This window comes from Sinohyriopsis cumingii, chromosome 3 (assembly GCF_028554795.1).
Source record: "Sinohyriopsis cumingii isolate HCF-2022 chromosome 3, ASM2855479v2, whole genome shotgun sequence".
Lineage (NCBI taxonomy): Eukaryota > Metazoa > Mollusca > Bivalvia > Unionida > Unionidae > Sinohyriopsis > Sinohyriopsis cumingii.
In genome coordinates, this window is record NC_142963.1 from 1,316,174 (window position 1) to 1,337,284 (window position 21,111).

General features: G+C 34.3%; 1 protein-coding gene across 1 annotated transcript in view; it reads right to left on the reverse strand.

Moving 5' to 3' along the window:
* LOC149802330 (integrator complex subunit 1-like) overlaps positions 1–21,111 on the reverse strand; it is a 159,643-nt gene that overhangs the window by 96,712 nt on the left and 41,820 nt on the right. The window contains exons 11-18 of the mRNA XM_089951540.1: positions 19,002–19,110; positions 14,642–14,762; positions 13,213–13,290; positions 11,823–11,980; positions 11,150–11,246; positions 8,950–9,041; positions 6,352–6,412; positions 3,197–3,272 (exon numbers count right to left, since the gene is read on the reverse strand). Of these exons, the coding sequence (XP_089807666.1) occupies positions 3,197–3,272; positions 6,352–6,412; positions 8,950–9,041; positions 11,150–11,246; positions 11,823–11,980; positions 13,213–13,290; positions 14,642–14,762; positions 19,002–19,110 (792 nt within the window). The remainder of the gene's footprint in view (positions 1–3,196; positions 3,273–6,351; positions 6,413–8,949; positions 9,042–11,149; positions 11,247–11,822; positions 11,981–13,212; positions 13,291–14,641; positions 14,763–19,001; positions 19,111–21,111) is intronic.

The following is a 21,111-nucleotide window of genomic DNA, read 5'->3' on the forward strand; positions in this document are numbered from 1 at the left end:
ACTGTTGTGGCCATACTGGATGTCCTAGAAGTACCACTTTCATCTAGAATCAACCACAAGTCATAAGGAATCTTCTGGTGAAAACCCTATTTCACTATGACTTTTCATTATTTTGAGCAGTGATACGATTTCCAGGAGGGTTACATAGGAAGCCATGTTGGATATCAGACCAGAACCATTTTTATTTAGGACCACCTTCACGTCATAGACCTATTTTTGTTAAAATCCCATGTTGATATGACCATCCATTCTGAAGGAGTAGTGGTGTCTTTTAAGATGGCTGCTGTGGAAGTCAGAGCATCACCATATTTTAGGACCAACATGACATTGGGGTGAATAAGTGTGTAAGGTTTCATGGCAATCCTCCAACTCGACAATGGGGTGAGTGAGTGTGTAAGGTTTCATGGCAATCCTCCAACTCCACAATGGGGTGAATGAGTATGTAATGTTTCATGTCAGTCCTCCAACTCGACAATGGGGTGAATGAGTGAGTAAGGTTTCATGGCAATCCTCCAATTCGAAAATGGGGTGAATGATTGTGTAAGGTTTCATGGCAATCCTCCAACTCGACAATGGGGTGAATGAGTGTGTAAGGTTTCATGGTGATCCTCCAACTCAACAATGGGGTGAATGAGTGTGTAAGGTTTCATGGCAATCCTCCAACTTGACAATGGGGTAAATGACATCGTTCCCACGCTTTTCTAAAGATAAATTTCCAGGTCATTTCCAGGATGAAATTACTTATTTTTATAGTTCACATATAACCATTACTGAATGGAATTAAAGAACATTTTAGATTATAAAACATGCATTTTCTAAATCTAAAGGTGTTTCTCTGTCAAGGCTCTCCAAAAACATTGAAGTCAGAAAAGATGATCATGTACAAAACCACAAAATGTATCACATGAAACAAGTTTGATTTTAGTCCTATAAATTGGCATGTAAAATCATTTCAGTGTACTGAATAAAAATTCTAACTTTATTTTGCTGCATTATGTTGCTAAGTGGGATCAATATAATTAGCATAAATTATGTTTTGTTTCCTTTCAAACCTTTAATTCTAAAGAATTCTATAGCAATGTGTGTGTGTGTGTATATATATATATATATATATGTGTGTGTGTGCATTGTATAGAAAGTAACATTTCCTATTACAGTAGAAATAAAACAATAAACGCATATAATCTGAATCTTGTCTTGTAACAAAAAGAGTTTGAGCTTAAATTTATCTGTGCCAATAAAATCCCAAACAAGATTTTTCAAACAACCTAATCTCCTTAAGACAATTCTGTTAAAAATCCATCATTTAAAAAACATTTTCAAAAAAGTTGATTTAAATTTTCACAAAAGACCTTCAAAATTATATACTGTTGTAGAAACAAGGACTGAATTTTCTGTAAAATCAACTTGTAATTCGTTAAACCAGTCCCCAAACCTGTATTGCTACAGGGGCTCGTATTGTTTTTAAACATATAATACAAGGGACGACAATGTCTTATTTCAGCTCTGAGATTCAACAACTTCGACTACAAATTTGGCTTAAAACGAATAGCAGTCCGTTTTCCAATCTGAGTTTCTCCGAATATTCCCACCCCAGTTTTTGTATTTGGACATTTATTTACGTGTGTGGGGTCACTGCAACTGCATATCGAAAGCTTGGATTTTGCCACCACCGTGCAGTAGCAACATATGGTAGTCACTTACCAGCAGGCCTAAAAACTCTGAACTTATGTTACATCGACTCATATCTGCATGAAATCGAAAGGAAAATGATTTATTTTCTCATAAATGGCAAGTATTATAATCGTTGTATGGTTAATCTGCTGACAGACAAGACGAAACTACAGCGTAAATGAAACCTGATCCAGTATTTGCATTACTAATCACATGACTTCACAAATCTCAAATGGCAACATCGGAAGTCCAATAGTCACGTGATATCAGCAACAAACTCCTTTATAATGTTGTTGTACAGAAATTCAATTATATTAAATGAAAGGCAGATACTTTTTGTAAAAGCCAGCAATCTGGCCAGTCTGATTTATCAAGCAGAGAGCACACGTCAACGTGGCAGTCACATGATACAACAAAACTCCAGAAGTTGTTCTCGGAACATATAAATATGGAGAATTTTGTGATCTTTTGTTTTTGTATTTTTATTACAACCAGTTAATATTTTTTTTCCTTCTCTACAACATTTGAAAATGTGGGTTGTTAGATCTGTGTACTCATGTGATTAGCAGTGCAAATCGCGATTACCAGGTCACATTTCATCAACGATGCAGTTTTATCTCCTCTTTCAGCAGATTGACGACATAATTATTTTAATACTCACAATTTCTGAGAAAATAAGCACTTTTCATATCTATTTCATGCATGTATCACTCGATCTAACAACGTTTAAAGTTTGCTAGGCCATCCGGTAAGCCGCTATATTTTGCCACCACCATGTTGGCCTCTTGTGATGCTTGACTGGTTTTCATACCTTCCATGTAAGGAAAGATACGGATATCAAGCTGACTTTGAAAATAAAAGTCTTATAGATGAATCTAATCCACTGGGCAAGCAAACAAATGATCCATACTGTATCCTCTGGTTAGAACTTGATAAATTTAACTCATGATCAGTTTAGTTACGATTCAATTACGTGAGTGTTTCGGGTGTAAATGTGGTGGTGGAAAATTCCATGTTTTTCCCGACTTTCATCAATACTTTTCACGGTCAGGAAAAAATTATCATTTCTCCCCACTTTTTCCCCAATTTCCTGATAGCGTGGGAACCCTGGAATGAGTGTGTAAGGTTTCATGGCAATCCTCCAACTTGACAATGGGGTGAATGAGTGTGTTAGGATTCATGGCAATCCTCCAACTCGACAATGGGGTGAATGAGTAAGGTTTCATGACAATCCTCCAACTTGACAATGGGGTGAATGAGTGTTTAAGGTTTCATGACAATCCTCCAAACAAAATATGAGAAGTAGTGGCAATAAATTTGTGCTAAGAGAAGGATGGACACTGAATGACTGATGGAAAACAGATGACAGATGAATGACCACAGGCCATCCCATACTCACCTTTTTTGTCTAATCAGAAAAGCCTTGTACCACATCAGTGGCTTAAGGAATTACTAGTTTCCAACATAACAAATTGTAATTGCATGGACCAATATCAATGCTTTTTGTTACTATTTATTTTACCTGTCTTTCTCGACTCCTAATTTCTTCAATCATGTTTTCATCTGTAGCTGTGGTAGGTGGAGGAAACCTGTTATTACTGAAAAATGAATTGAAATTATTTTAATAATGATTTAATTCATACAGATTTGACTAAATGTCACAGTCTATTTGAATTTGTACATTAGAAAATGTGATGAGATCTAGATAAAATAAAAAAGACATGTTCAAAGAAAATAACTGCCAACCAAACCAGTTTTACAATACAGAATGTGAATTTCTAACCTAAACACAAAATGTAACAACAGTCATCTAGAGATGACCTCTCACCCTCCCCCATCTAATGCTGATATATGGAGATATCGTAATGAATCTACCCTATAGTCCAAAACTCTTAAAAGTTTATACTACTAATGTTAGTACCCAATGCTCCAGCACTATCAGTGCGTATACTAGTAATGTTAGTATCCTATGGTCCAGCACTAGTATCTTATAGCCTGGAACTATAATTATTTATACTGTTAGTACCCTATGGTCCAGAACTATCAGTGTTTATACAGTCAAACCTGGTTATCTCAATTATGTTGGGGTGTCAAAAAATCACCAGGTCCCGAGATATCAGACAAATCTACTCATGCCTGGTTGCAGACCCAAAAAAAGAAGATAGGAGGTCTTTTAAATGCAATTAATTAACAAGTCACACATTTTTACAACACTTAAGTTATTTTAACAATGTCAGTGATTTAAAGTTGTTTTTATTTCACTGTAAATAGCGACATCCAATTGGTAGCCTCAGCAAGAAAATAATTTTTTCATCTTGCTGTCTAAAATCTAGGCCAATTTAAGTACATGTACATGTAGGACTATACTTTAAAAAAAAAAATTTCTTTTGTTAGAGTTGACTTGTGACTAGGAGCAAATTGTAACTGACCAATATTGTGCATGAAAATCAATCCTTTTTGTTGATCATCAGAGGCTTCTTTACAGCCATATATGCTGGTTTTTACTGATAAAATTTGCCTCTGTACCAGAAAGAGACTAGGCTGTCAGTATTCATGTAAAATGTATTTCAAGTCTTTAAAGTTAACTGTCTCAACATCAAAATCTGTAAGAAGCCAACTTATTCCATTCATACAGTTGTAGTCCCATATCCCTCCAGACTCTGATCAGTGACCATCAGCAAGAACACAGCACCAGAAGGAGAGTCGGCTATATCTCTTTGATGGATTGCAAGACTTTAATATTCAAGCTAAAAATAATAAAAATGAAAGCACTCCCCTTTCTGTTCATAGATGTTACTCCTATCAGTCACTTTCTGCTTCATTCTGTTGTGTTGAAGAATATATAATCATGGCACAGTAATCGATGTCATTAAAAAAAAATATTGGGCACTATGGATTTGATTTTACAATGCCATTGGTGCTTTTATTTCATCTTGTTCAAAACAAATGAATCATCAAGTGATTGTGGGGAGGGGTAAAGGGGGTGTACCAGCTGGGGTGTACCAGCTTGGTTTAGAATGTTATGGGTTTCTATTTATATATTATTGTGAGTCAAGTATCTAGCGATGCTAAAGTTGAAGGCTTACACTCGCAACTAGCATGGAAACACTATAACTATTATGATTTAAATATATTGTGTAAACAAATTAGGTATTTTTAGCTACATTTAATGATGTTAACCAGATAATTTTCCAAGTTACAGACAAGAACAAATTCGCGATGCTGTGTGGGATGAACTGTATTGTTGTGGTGTTGACATGTGATAATGTCCATTTTGAATGCAGCTTCTGTAAAGGTAGAAAGTACATTCATTCAATATCTTTACTCTAAAGGATTGTTTACAAGATAATTTTCTACACTTTGTGCAAGTGATAAAACATGCATTGACGAGAATGGCTTATTAGTATTGGTACTGGTAAAATTTGGTCTTGTACCAAATAAACATCATGGCGGAAGATGGGGAGGAGGGTGGTTCTTTCCGCAAATAATGTTAAAGATTTAAATGCAGCATCTGCACTGAAAGGAATGCATCTGTACAGGCATCCTAGCTGCTATATGACTGATGCCTTAACTGACACAATGTTTGATCACATGTTCCAACCCAGTCATCTGATTGGTTCAACACGACAACGTATCTAAATTTAGTTATTAGCTTATTAACATATATTGTCTGGGCAGAGAAACCATAGTAGACAAAGAGGGGCCCAGCAAGGGGCCAGAGAAGGATGTACTGTGTATTACTTAAACTACATTTAATCAATTAAATTATAATTTTAATAACGCACAATACATAGGTTCAACATAAACTTTATTGCAAATATAAATACTCTTTGGCATAATGGGGGCAAATCCTGTCACAGCACACTGCACCAGCTGAGCTCTGAAATTTTTCTATGGGAATACCTCAGGAAGAAAGACCTGGAAGAGTCTGTAAGGCTGTGAAGAGTGTCCAACACCTGTATATGGAGCTGCAAGGGGCTGATATGTCTGATCCCGAGGACTGCTATGATAACAATCATCAGCCGATACTCCATACATGCACCGGAAGAAGCATGTATGAAGTATATGGACATAACAGTTGACTGAGTACATTTAAGTACTAACACAAATTGGGGGTCAAAAGCAAAGTTGTGAATGCATAAAACTTGGTAATGGCCCAAACTAAGTGAAGGGAGCCCTGTGACTATGGAACAGTGCTACTATAACGAAGGCCCCCAATTTACTTCAGATTTGTTTAAATTAGATTTGTGGTATTTGGATACATTGTTATTCAATTTTATTCATCAAGTGAAAGCTATATCTGATCAAGTTGCAATACTACATTAAGATTTAATAAACCTGTAAAAGGTAGAATTTACCAAATTAAATGACCAAGTGTGTGGTCACCACATATACATAGCATACTTAGTTTTGGATAACATCAGCTTTCAAAATTTGAATTTACACTGATGAAAGCAACTAACTCTGAAAAAAAAATACCATATGCAAATGTAAGCAAGGCTAAATAGTGCTGTTGAGACAGACAGCTGACACTGACAGATTGACATTTTCTGAATGATAGATGAAACAGGGCTTAACTGTCTGTTGAGGGAGGTGGAGAGAGAGAGAGAGAGAGAGAGAGAGAGAGAGAGAGAGAGAGAGAGAGAGAGAGAAGAGAGAGAGATCATCAGAACATACTTTGTCATAACCATTTCCATCAAACATTTCAGTGTTGGATAATTTTCCCAGGCTGCAAATCCTGCCATAAATGAACAAAACATTGTAAGGCATTCAATCATTAGCATGATATAAACTGTAGTATTTATTTTTCAACATACTTAAAATGGACTGAAACTTCAAGTTAAATATATTTGGTAGTTTATTTCAAAATAGTAAATGCAAAAAACTGAATGTCAATACATCTAAACAGAAACTGCCAAAGTAATTATTGTCCTTTCAGTCAAAAACTAATTTACTTTCTGTGATGTTAAGAGTTTAACTGCTATTCCTTTAGTGTTCAACTTGACCCCATTAATCACAACAGCAATAAAAATTACTTGATGATGAAACAAACAGCAATATGAATGTGACCTTTTTTATTGTAATTTTTTTGGTAGTTGAGTTTTGCACACCAATTATTCCTTTGTTACCATATATACTAACTTGTAAGTTCAATTAAATGATGTCAAAAGTTTAGAAAAGTCATACAGGCACCCATCAATCCTAATGATCAGTTACCCAGGTAACCAGTCAAAGGGAAATTAAATTAAATGTGAATCTGAACTACTTTGTTGTAAGTTCATACATGTCAACACCATTGAGAGGTGTAATCATAATTATTACTAATATGAGTGGCATAAAAGTGCAATCTGAACTTAAAAAGAGTAATCTATATATTATATGCCATAATTACCAAAATGCGTATGAAAAGCATACATCTATTTTTACTATTTAATGGGATCTGCAGTTAGTTAAAATTCTTGTCACAAATCAGCTAACTCCATATAGATTAGTATATTTATACAGACACAAAACAATATGATCAATTATTTATTCACATTATACACCTTAACTAGTCTACATGTTCAATTTTAGCTGAAAGGTCATAAAGTCAAGTCCACCAACACTGAATGCTCCATTACATCGTTGTCGAATGCCTCATTCAAAATTTTTTTAAAGTGCTATTGATTTGTCTTTTTGCTGATGTAACATGTCTTCAGTTTAGTAAAATCCCTCTCCTCTAACATTTTTAATCATCTAACATCCAAGAGTCACATCGATAAAGCCCATTTCATTTACTTTTTGGCACCATCTTTTTTCAGTATAGATTGCTCTGTTACATAAGTGTGTATCAAGCTATAAAGAATTTGTGACACACTGTTTCAAATTCAAGAAACCCATCTGCTTTCTTCAAAATGTGTCATGTACAGATACTAAAAATAGAAAATAAGGAAAATGTTTGACATACATAGCGAAAAGGGGTGCATATGGAGGTCTACGACGGATCAATGTCACATGACACGAGTCTTGAACTGTACTTAGTATTCTGTGCCTTGTTCACTTCTGAACTTGTAAACATGTTATTTTTTGTTTTAACTAAATGGGCTAATTTGATTACCCAGGTAATTACGAATGGGTAGGTACCCTAGTTTGTTAAAAGAAATCAGTAGAACAAACAATGCAGACCTTGATCTTATTATGCCTGATTGTACTGGAAATTATGGAGTAGTAGAGCTTGACATTAATAAAAGCTAACCTTTTCTCCTAACAAACCAGTGAAAAGTTAATCATCTGCAAAACTAAGGCACTCTTAGGGATGATGCTGATACCCCTTCATGAGAATTTGAAAACACACCACACTCCCTCATAAGACTTAAAGTGAAAAGCATTCCGGCCTGAAAGATTCTCTCAACAACTGAAGATTCAAATTTCTTTCCACCCATGATTTTCCTGATCCTGGCAAGAAGAAGCCTGTCTGCAAAAGGATCAAACACCCACAATTGGGGTTGCATGAGCAGATTGGGTTTTGCCAGGATTTTTCTGGAAATGTCTTAACAAAACTGAGCAGAAAATTCACACAGGATTTGTCAATTCAGAACCATTTTACTGTTCTGGCCTGTAATTTTCTGTATGGTCCTTAGTACCTAAATATCTGGAGAGGAGGTGTGGCTTAAAACCCCAAACCAATCCAAAAAGATAAAGTATCCATGACCCAGGCTTTTTGATCCAGGACTGGAGAGATGAAGGTGCATGGTTTGTGGTCTACCTTATTGCAAAATCATTTGACACCCCCAAAGCACATCATGTTGCAACATAAATGTTGCACCCAAAATTAATATATGGTTGCAGAGTCATCCATCTTAAACTGGTCCATTAATATTATTGGACTGGAACCAAGTGTATAATTTTGTTATCCAGTTAATGAGAATTAAAGAATCAGTCTGAAGCACAGCAGCTGATTAACAATGTAAGCATTATTGAGACCATCAAATGCTGTTTTACAATGTATGTATTAGTGTTTAATGGCTCACAAGCACAATAATAGCTACATAGTGCCAGCAACAAGTTCTGAAAATGTACCATTAAAAATTGTTCCAACAAAAGTAAAAAAACTTACCATATACACATTTTCATGAATAAAAAATGGTAAATTTTGGACCAATATAGGCCTTATTTATTACTCAAAACATTACCATACAAATTAAATTATTGCAGAAATAATGTGGTACCAACTGAGGTGGTCTTTTAATGCAGGTGTTTTGCTATAACAGAACTGTAAAATGAAAGAAAGCTTACCAAATGTTGATGGATTAAAGGCTGTTAGAATGAGAAGCATGATCCACGCTTTCCAGTACAATGCTGATATAGCTAAAGTTGGTGGATTGTACCTGAAAGAAGAAAATATGTATGCACATAAACTATACATGCTCAAGCATGTGTACAAGTATATAAAGTATAAATGGGAAACATATACAAAGCTTAACTGCAAAATATGTATGGAATACAAGATACTGTTAAAAGATCCCGTCTAATTTCACTTTTTAACACTGACAGCAACAAAATTGATGCTACTGGATACCATGCTATGATATCTCCTCTGTAAAATGTAGACATGCTTCACTACATTTCACACTGTCCTTTTACCCAAACTGTGATTAACACCTTCATGAAACAATACCAAATGAGGCTCTATGGCACTTGGTCAACAATTCAGAAAACAGGATTACTGTGAATGTAACTACTCCAAGTTTAACAGTCCTCTAGGTAGGCACTAGTAGAACATAGTCGACTCTCAAGATTATTGACCAAGATGTCTAATTACCTGGACCTTTGGTCATGCTAAGCAGTCTTGAACTAACTTACAGTGCTGAAACCATTATTTTCTTATTAGGTTGACCATGATCATGATCTCTGACTTTTAGACCTCAAGATTTATAGGTTTCTTTTATGTACTAACTCTATGTACTTGTCTCTGAGCCTTCATGACCTCAACCTCTGACATCTTGACCCCCAAATCAAAAGGCCTCTTTCATACCTTAAGCACAAGCCCGCCACTCGACAAACTCTGGCCTAGGTATATGGTCCAGAACTAAAGTTATTAAGTATAAAAACATCTCTTTTCCTTCTGTGACCTTGACTTTTAATATTTTAACTCCAAAATCAATAGGTAATTCATCCATAAAATTTGGTAAAGGCTAATTACCAAGAACTGAAATTTCTAGTGCAATTTTATTTTCCTCTTTCAGTTGCAATTATCTTAACCTTTGATCCCAAACTTAACAGGCTTCTTCTTTGAACAAAATGCAAGCCAGCCACAAAGTTTGATCCATGTCTGTGATGTAGAACTAACTTTAATTTGCTGAAACCATTTTACTTCTTTCCATAACCTTGAATTTTGACTGAAATTCATAGGCTTCTTCCTTATCCCAACTGCAAGCTTCCACAAAGTTTGGTAATTTTAGATGGTGGAGATCTAAGTTACTGTGAAGAATCAAAACTGCTAATGGATGAACAAATAATATCATAATATGGGCTGCCTTACATTATGTTTATTGTTATGTATATTTAATTTGTATTGTATGTTTGATTTGTTTTATTCATGACTATAGATTGTAAGGGTATACATGAGCAGTGATATTTATTCTGTGAGCAACATATTATGTAGCTAATACATGTCTACCATTATAAGTTGTGTATTAAGATCATTATTAATTTTAAAAATGTTTACTTCAGTTTGAATTATAGATACAGTCTTGATTATGACTTTAAATGGTTTCAGAAGTGAATTTTGTTTAGTTTGGAGCAATTTTCCATTATGATGACAGAGTATTATTCAGAAAATGGTAATTGTGACCTAGGTCAAGCAGAGGGGTATCTAAGTTCTTTTCTTCAGGATTACTCATTCCTACCTATACATTCTAAGTGGAATCAGTCTTAATGTTGTGCTCAGGTTTTACTTGAGAGGAATTATTTGATTTAAATTATTCACTGGAATTTAAAAAAATGCTCATTAATACTTCTTGGACTAAATCACTGTTTTGGGATTATTTTTATTTCATTCAAGATCATTATGAATTATATCACTGTGATACATCAAGACTGTTGGCACATTATCATATTTGAGGCTATTAATACATCAGGACTTTTAAAACTGGAATTCATTTGGAACACTATACTTTTGGACTTGTGATTGAATTGTTAGGATTATATAGGATTTAATTCACAATGCTATCAGTTCTTTTTAAATTTTCACTTTGTATTCCATGCAAATACATTATTTGTTGAATTTTACAGAACTTGTTGGTTTTTGCTCATTTCTGTTACTTAGTTTATGACCAAAGAGTCATAACAGTATACAAAATAATTCTGAAATTTTAAACTTTCCTATTTTCACATTACTAGAGTGATCAAAGTAGTAAAAAAATTGCTCTGCAGAAACAAATATTACAGAAACAAATCAAACTTTGAAACATAAGAAAACACATATTTATCTTACCCTTTAGGAAGAACAATGTTATCAGGGTGTCTGTATGTACACAAATTGAAAAGGGCATCCACAAGCTCAAATCTCTCAACATGTAACACTGCCCTACCTGGAATAAGAAGGTAAGTTTCTTGTAATAACTGCATCATGCATATTCAGGCACATATATATTATCATCTATCTATACATCTATCTAACAATCTGTCTGTTCATCCAGCTTGATAGACTAGGTTATCATCTGTTGTCACCTTTCAGTCAGGTTTTGTTTGATATGAACTTCCGCTGTTCCGTTCTCATGGTCCTCTTGATTTCATACAAAATGCAATTGACTTAAAATTCTTGCAAAAAGTATAGAACCATATTCTCTTCATGTACTTGACTAATGTTTTATTTTGTTCCAAAAGTTTCCATACAGCTCGCTTTACTCCATTCCAATAAAAGAACTGTTCATCCACAAATATAGCTGTCACAAGGTTTTGGACAAATTATAGCGAAAAAAATATAGGGACAAAAAATGAAGGAATGGTTGACAGACCTGGTGAAAAGTCCAGACAATTATGTCCTTTGAAGACAGGTGTCAATCTCTTATAAAAAGATAAAATATTCATATAAATTTAAGAAAAGAGATTCATAAATATTGTCTTTTATGATCAGATTTCCTTTGCATGAAATGACATATAGCTACCACTGGTATAAAGGCTTGCTGCCCGCTTCATCAGCTGATCTGCCATCTCGAGAGCATCATTAGGGCCAAGAGGGAGTTCTCTGGACAGCCCTATCACCAGGATCCTCATCAGAGTGTCTTCCTGGACTGGACACTCAGAGGCCAACCGCAACATGGGTCTATAATGAGAATAAAAGGCTGTATGTACAAAACGCAAGAATTTATTATTGGGTAATTTGAGGCCAAAATGTTTTCCCTATCTCTATTTGAAACAGAATGAAGCCAGTAATAAAAGTGACCAAAACATTTTGCCTAATTGGGGAATGAACTGGAATATGTCATGCAAAAGTCCTCAAAGGCCAAGGTGGGATTAAGTCTTCAATTGGTAGAGATCCAATATTTTCAGTGGCTGGTGTAGGCTGGTTGCATTGCATTTCAGATCACACTATTATCAATTTCATACTGCAAAATTTGTGAGCAAATTCATTCATGTCTAAGACAAATACTATGGGATCCTACTCATAAATTACTATCAAACTGACATGTTTTCTAAAACCATCTGATGGACAAGGTCAAAAATGAAATACTGTCTCTATCTCCTGCAAGCACTAACAGTTCAAAAATCCATTTGTAAGTTATAGGATCTAAGTTATGGTACTTTTTAAATGAAATTGACCTTTTCATGTAAAATATAAAAGTTAGCAATTAAAGAATATACTCAATTAAGTATACACACTCAACCATCATCCATTATATATAATATTGCAAAAATGTCCCCAATCTGTGCCCGCAAGGAATAAATCAAAATTCTACACATAATGTTTACCCGCTTGCCATCCTGAGCCATGTGAATCAGTCCATGCATGTGTGCATATATGTATGAAAAAGATGCAACTCCTTCAACACAATTTAAGATTAATCATCATTATCATCACAGGGCCTGAAAATCATGGTGGTCTGAGGTCAGCTACAAAATGTTTTTATCTGTAAGCAGCACTCAACAAAAGAAGAAAATATGTTTTCTAATCCTTAAAACATCTGAAAAAGGTCATAAAAGTGCAATGATGAAAGTGGAAGTGAATCGATAGTGAAAGAGTGGTGGCGTAAAATTGGAAAGGAAATCTTCAAATTAAGTGTACAATACAACGATCACCAGTCTAAGCTTGATCTTCATCAACCAAACATTTGATAAAACATATCCATGATATAATAAGCAATAAAATAGTTGTCTGAATTTTGAGTCTGCATTAATTTTATTTTTCTTGTCTTTCATTTACGGTAATGCACTGCAGAAAATATCTGCATGTCAGGCAATGCAGTTGGAACAGGCAATGTATGGTCCTACTGGTCCTGGACCAGTGAGTCAAAAGTGAAATTTTCAAGCCCTGCATCATCAACACCATGTACTTACATTCTATCAGATTCTGGAGGCCAATTGTCTTTGTTATAATAATGCTCTGCACTTTCCATAAATAAAACTTTGTGGATACTGAAGAAAGAAAACAAAGAACAATAGGACACAAATTGCTTGTCATGCCTGCCCTTAAGCATTGTTAATGAGGGCATTTATCAAGCTAAAAATAAATGATCATGAATCTCCACTATAATATGTCTGTCAGGGTCTATAAAGTGATTGTCAGGGTCTACAAAGTAATTGTCAGGGTCTATAAAGTGATTGTCAGGGTCTACAAAGTGATTGTCAGGGTCTACAAGGTGATTGTCAGGGTTTATAAAGTGATTGTCAGGGTCAATAGAAAGCTATCATGCTATGCAGCAATATCCAGAAAAATCTGTTAATTAAAGAAAATGGTGCACATGTTGGCTATACAAGATGTGGGGGAGAGAATGGGGTAGGCGCAAAACTAGAGGCTTCAGTAACAAAGTATTTAAAACATTAATACAATTTTTCATTTAATTTTGCTTCAGAGAACCATGTATTGGTACATTATGAAAGAAAACATTATCAAGTAATCTCACTGCATCAATAACATTAAGTCAATCAAATCTGTGCCACTTTTTTTCAGTCCAAGTCTATTCAAATCCAAAAGCTCAACTTCTTGCTAATATACTTGTACTAACTTATACAACACTGTATTTTTGGAAACATTAATAAGCTTTTCAAGTCTGAAAGGACAGATTTTTTGACCAATAAAAAAGGTCCAAATCAGACACTGTCAGTTTCTACTAAGAAACCTGTACTTAGGCTTGTTATACTGTATTTTAATTGAAATGTTTACACTGTATTGACCTCATAACATATACAAGATGAACACAGAAGCTGGTGTGAAATTGCCTCGTTCAACTTTGGGAATAAACCATTCAATTTCATGGGTAAAGAGCGATCCACAAAATCAGTGGAGTCATTCTCAAAATGAAAAAGGAAAGATTTATGAAATGAACCCTTCACTGATTCATATCTTGTGTGGAACATAAATCTGGAAGAGAACAACATATACCAATAATTATGATTTTGTTGTAAAATGATCATAAAACAATCTTAATAATAATAATAATAATAATAATGGTACTTAGTGCCTGGAATTGGTTTGAAAATCAGTTTTAAAGGGTAAACCTGTTTATGGTGGACACCTGTATGCAACTGTTATTTCTGCCTTATCCCATGAGTGGCTGCTATTGACAGGTTTGACACACATGCATGCACACACACATCATACAAATAACACAAAAGTATCAAGACCAATGTGTGCTTTATTTCTCAAAAACATTTATACTTATTTTACATATGCAATTATTATTCAAATTTTAAACATGGTGTCTTGCTAAATTTGCCAAAATTGTCCTGTAGAAAAAGGTAAACTCTACAATAATTAGCATCTTACCAGTGAACATATTCTACGGCCTTCAGTTCTCCAAACTTTGGTACCACCACATGTAGCCACCAAATGGCATCCCGCTCTATCATGGCAACCATGTCCTGGTATTTGCACAACATTTCTAACTCTGAAAGAGATACAACCAATACAAATCCAAACAATTTGGTAAAGATATAGAGGATTTAATTATATTAAAATCTCTGTTAAATGTAGCTGAACCTACCATATATACTCACTTGTAATTAGAGTCAAACTGCAAACAACTAAAATTCTGATCTGCCATAGTATAATGTTTCTGCATATCAGGGTCTATGTTGTTTGTTCTACTGATTACTCCTAATTAACTGCACAGAAAAGAGATTTGCCGACGTATTATGTGATGGCAGATCTTGTCTGTGCACTTTGCAGATGGGCTCACCTTAGAAGCAAGTATATATGGTTTTAAATTCTACTACAAAATCAACTGTTGAGGAAACAAGTCTAAATAATTATTACAATAGAAGTGAGAGAGTTGTATCCCTTGTCATTTGCAGTCATTATGCCACATTCTCCTCCTGAGATTTTTCTCAAAATAGCATTTCAAAAGCTTGTCAAAAACCTTGACGATAAGTCCAGTCTGCACAAAGCTGAGCATGTACAAAAGTCAGATAGTACATGTTCACTAAATGTTACATCTCAAGTTCCATGTTCCAAACAAAAGTTTTTTTTTATATCTCAACACTATGCACACTACAAACCTTTGTTAATTACATTTTTCTGATTGCCCATCCAGCCATTTTAAAATGTGCATGCATGGTATGGCAAAGGACAATAATAATATGAAACAAGAGTCCCATGAATGGCACATTATGTGCCTCCCATGTGTTTCATAGTCCTTTATGTAAATAACTGACATTTTTGTGCAGAAAGCTCTTTTCCTCTTCAAATCACTACCCCTGACCTTTGATCCTAAAATCAACAGGCTTCTTTCTTACCCCAAGTGTAAGCCATTGACAAAGTTTGGTCCAGGTCTGTGATGAAAAACAAATATTGTGCAGAAACCATTTTTCTTCTTTCACTCACTGTTACCTTGGCTTTTACCTTTTCACTCCAAATTCAATATGCTTCTTCCTTAATCCTTAAAGTCAACAAAGTTTTGTAGCAAAAGATGCCTCAGTGCTGAATCAATTAAGAAATGAAAACTGCACTCTTTTTTTATTTTTGTTGTTGTAATTACTACACATAACAGATACACAAACAGTGTAAAAACCAGAATGTGTAATCACTGATTAAACAACACACTAAACTATAGTAGCCATCGTAAACACTATCAGGCAGAAAAGAAATTTAGAATAAAATGATATTGGCCCCTTTCCCAACAAAATATATATATGCAATATTTTATCTTAATATTTTAGCTTGTAATCATTTTAAGATTTGAAATTTGAACTTTTAATTGGTACTATATGGCCAGTATTGCAGTGCATACTAATATTATGAAACCACATACCTACATCCACGCCCTCTTGCCTCCCTACTTAATTTGGCAGGACATACAAGAAAATTAAAGAATATTCTTTTCTAGTATATGAAAGATAGAGATAGCAAGTTGATAACAAACAGATAAGAGGTAATTTTGTATTCATTTTTTTAAAAAAATCATTGTTCTTAAAATCTGCTTGAAAAGCTATTAGCATTTTCCACCTGTAGAAGTCAGATATTACTGAGTGAAAGTCACAGCCTTTGAGTAACCTTGGAGTGATAGTCAGCAGTACACAGTTCATACATCAATAATTACCTTCATTTACCACAGGTAAGGCCCCATATAACAGTGTGCAGTCTACTATCATAATTTCTAAACACATTCACATGTACAATACAATTAACCTGGTGAGAGTAACACATTATAATACATAAGTATAGTAAGTATAGTTGTTAATATGGACGTGTTTCCTTCTTCCATTTATCTTGGTCACAATGGGCTTTCTGAGTAGGATGTATATAGGTCTGGCATGAATGGATCAATGTGATAATAAATACAAATAATTAACTCCTTATAATAAAGCATACAATGTCAGTAACAGTGACCTTCTTTGGTTTTAAAGCATTGTAGCACTATGAAAGGGATCAAATTATCAATTTTCATGACTAGAACATAAACAGCAAGAAGAAGGGAACTTTTAATACAATATTTCAACAAAGTCACAGAACCTGAAATGCAGGTCAGAGATACTTCTATGGCCAAAAATTACATAGAAATTGTCAAGATGCCTCCACTTAACTCATTAATTTATATTATTTATCTACTGCTGTAACCCATGTTACGACTCTACGGTCTTAAAAAAGTAATAAGAAAGACTGAAAACCAACAAGTTTAGAGAAACTGATGATATTGTTCATTTCTCTAAAATACAAACTGAAAGAATTAAAAATGAAACCCATAAGTCCTAAATGTTCTATCGATTCCAAAAGTATCAAGTAATCCAAATGAGTTCCAAAGGCATTCCTCATGATGGTCTGAATCATAACGATGTATAAAAAAAGTACAGAAGAATCATTATGATACAATCCCAAAATGTCTTTTAATGAATTCACAGTAATTCCGTTATAGCTATAAATATCCAAATAGTCTCCAAATGAATTCACAGTATTTCCATGGCAGCTAATATTCCAATCAATCTGTGATATTTTGATCACTGTAATTTCAACGAATGATTAAATTAAATGAATTCCTCTTGATATAACTCAGTATCTTTCAAGAAAGGTGGTACTAAAAAGAATGCCTAATTCTAAATAATAATTATATTTTATATACTACTAAACCACAATAGAAAATGCAATATGAGGCTTGAATTAATCATCTTGGCATTTTAAAAATACTCCATAAGTAAACAAGATCAGCTGTTTTAATCTTGGCTAATCTGAAATTAGGTCATCCTGGCCTTTTCAAGAACATATGTCTTTACCATATCACATGTTTATTTATACTAACAGAATTACTCAACCTTGGAACTATACAAATGAATACCCATTCAATGCATAACTCATGTTTAAAATGCAAACTACATTCATAGGATATTAGTATTCAAAAAATGTCATTATTGAAATGACACTTACAAAAACTATAATCATGAACAATAATACACATAGCATAGGTATTCATAACACCCATGGGATGAAAGAGTTTAAATACATAGTAATATATTTTCCAGGAACTAAAGCAGTTTTTATACACACTTTAAGAGCAGTGGATAAGCAAGTAAATTTCTCAAGTAATTGGATTTTGGTGGTCATCTCAGAGTGTTTCTGGTTGAAAGTTTACATTCTCTATCTCTCCTAAAATAAAATAATAAAAGAATGAGTCCTCTATATGTTTATCTATATGGTAAACACATACTAATCCCAAGTGCACCCTCAATGTTAGTTTAATGTTAGCAAGTGACCCTGTATAGGAGTTTAAGCATGGACACTGATGACAGATTAACCTACACACATAGAGAGACCAAGAAATCCCATCTACTGCCATAATATTGACATAAAGGTATGAAAGGAAATATTCTGGACAAATCACAACTCTTGGGCTACTTTTCATGAAAGTTAATTTTATTCGGTTAATGAAACATGCTTTAATTTTTTTAACAAAATTGTATTCTGCTAGATAAACTAAGTCAAAAGACTTTTCTCCTTGTTACATTAAACTAAGGGATTTCCCATTTAATTTTCTGAAGGGGTGGGGGCCAAGAATATTTTACCCAAACATTCCAGCCCTCAAATACCTAGAAAAATTCCCACTCTAATATGTTGACAAAAATTTTATTATACCAATTATATATGTTGAAAAGAACTAATTATGTTGAGGTAATAGAAGAAAAAAAAATACAGTTTGAAAGAAACTCCTCCCTACCCCCAAAACCAAATGGTTGGTCCATTAGCAGACAGAGTCTAGTTCTCCAATATTTACAGCTCTTGTTGAAAATGTAAAACTGTTGTAAAGTTTCTATCACTTTAATAGTTCATACAGGACAGATGAACTTTTATTAACGAAAGCCAAACATAATGTTTCTAACTGTAGACAGTGGACCTCTTGAGCTATTGTACAGAAACTATTTTCTTCTTTCATTCATAGTGACCTTGACCTTTCACCCCAGTAGGGTTCTTCTTTCACCAAAGTGCAAGCCATTCATAACGTTTCTAACTGTGGACAGTGGACTTACTGAGTTATTGTACAGAAACTATTTTCTCCTTTCAGTCAGCAACCTTCAGTCAGTGACCTTGACCTTTCAACCCAGTAGGGTTCTTCTTTCAGTAAAGTGCAAACCATTCACAAGGTTCAATGCATCTGCACTCGTAACTAGCATTTAAATATGTACATTTAGATTTCACATACCCTTTCTCTCCCCACGTGTACTAGCAGCAGCAGCCTCTCTGATAGCTGGGGTTATTCCAAGTAGGATACAAAGGGTCACCAAGTCTGCAATCGACACTAAAAATCGCTCCTGTGAAGAAAGACAAAAGTACTGTGACAAATGGTACCTAATAAATCTCTATCATCTAAAACTAAATATTGGATTTATAAGTTTAAAGTACATTAAAAAAAAACAATGTGCAAGTCAGTAAAATTATTGGGTGGTTTGGCCGTGTAGTGTGCACCATTATTGTCATTAGACTGAAGAACAGTGTATTCACAGGTATATGCAAAGGTACTGTGCACCATTATTGTCATAAGACTGAAGGACAGTCGATTCACAGGTATATGCATAGGTTACCTTTTGTGTTGCCTCTTGAATCTGGCTTTCTAAATCTCAAAAGTCAGCCAAAGCTATAATCTAAATGTACCTCACATATCTGAACAATTTAAGTAATATTTACATTTTGACAAATGTAGCAATAATGAAATCTGTTAGATGTCTGCCAAGGTTGCCATATTGTATGTTTTGAAACCAAGTATACATCACACAAAAAACTACTGGTGAAATCTAATATTGTGATTAAGATGGAGATTTTCAAGATTACTGTGTCGGCTGTTGGATGCCCACGTGACACCCATTCAAGATTACTGTGTCGGCTGTTGGATGCCCACGTGACACCCATTAAAGATTACTGTGTCGGCTGTTGGATGCCCACGTGACACCCATTTTCACTGAGGACCAACAAGATCTTGATATGAATGTTTTATGAGAATCATCCAACTTGTTTAGAGTAGTAATCATAATAAATTTGTACAGACAGATGACCAACAATGGACAATAGGCCATTGCAAAATATCTATTGGTCCACCAGTAAAGCTAAAAACTATATCATACTTGAATCTAGTGACATTATATAGCAATTATGCACCCACTTTAGTGTCCATTCATCTGTCTATAATCAATTCCCTAATTCACTTATTGGAAATTTACCGAACTTGGTACATAAGTTTCCCACATGATAACCATTTGTGAGAGGGGTACGAGATTTTGGGCCTCTCACATGGAGTTCCTGAGGGGGTGATAGGTCAAATCTAACAAAACTGTAATTACAGTTACATTTTTAATATTTTTGGACCAAACTTTGTACACAATTCATAGGTGTGGCACATATTACTTTTCAGGTTAGTAAAATCCTTAGTGCTCATTTAGTAAAACTGACAAACCACTGTTCAAACATAAAATTACCCAGCACAAGCTAGTCCCAACTGGCTAAGAAGATTTGCTACAGGTTTTGTGGATTCCAATTAAGATCCTCAGGATTTCTCCAATGAAATGAAAGCAAAGTAATGGTCGAACACTTAATGGAAGATTTAAGATCAATGTGTTAAGTCTAGGGGTTAAAACTTAAGTAACAAGATTAAGGTAAACCCAAAATATAAAATCAAACAAAGAGAAAGAATTAAAAATAACTTTTAGTCTATGAATTCCTAGAATATCATCCTAAAATGTATTATCAATTTCTCACTATTATGGAAAGTGTCCAAAGGTATTCCAACTAGAGGTCCTAATGTGTTTATGTGCTAACACCCCTGAAGAATCAGTTCTAAATCCAAATGTTTTTACTCCAATGAATTCATATATCACTAAGTCCTTGAAAGTTTCACAGAATCCAACATAATTATTTAAATGTTCAAGTCCCTGAATAAATTCACATAAATCTGATCAATACTTACAACAAATCAACAGAATCTGATTCACTAAAAGACTCTGAAACAGTTAACTCATATTATTTCAAAATAATTCAAACAGTCATGTGATGATCTCAAACCAATCAACAATTATTAGTGCATGCACGATAGCTCTAACAGGGCAAATGCACTCCTAGTTTCATGTGATGTTTCATGACCTCCAATCGAATTAAAGCAGGGCATACCTGACTGACATATTTGTTGATTTGACCTATCAATCGGCCTTGGCCTATGAATGAGATTCCTACATCATAGTGTACCTGTACTTTACTATAGTGCTTGCCAGCCACTGATTTATAAAATTAAAAATATAATTGTCTAGACCTAAATGACTTAAATA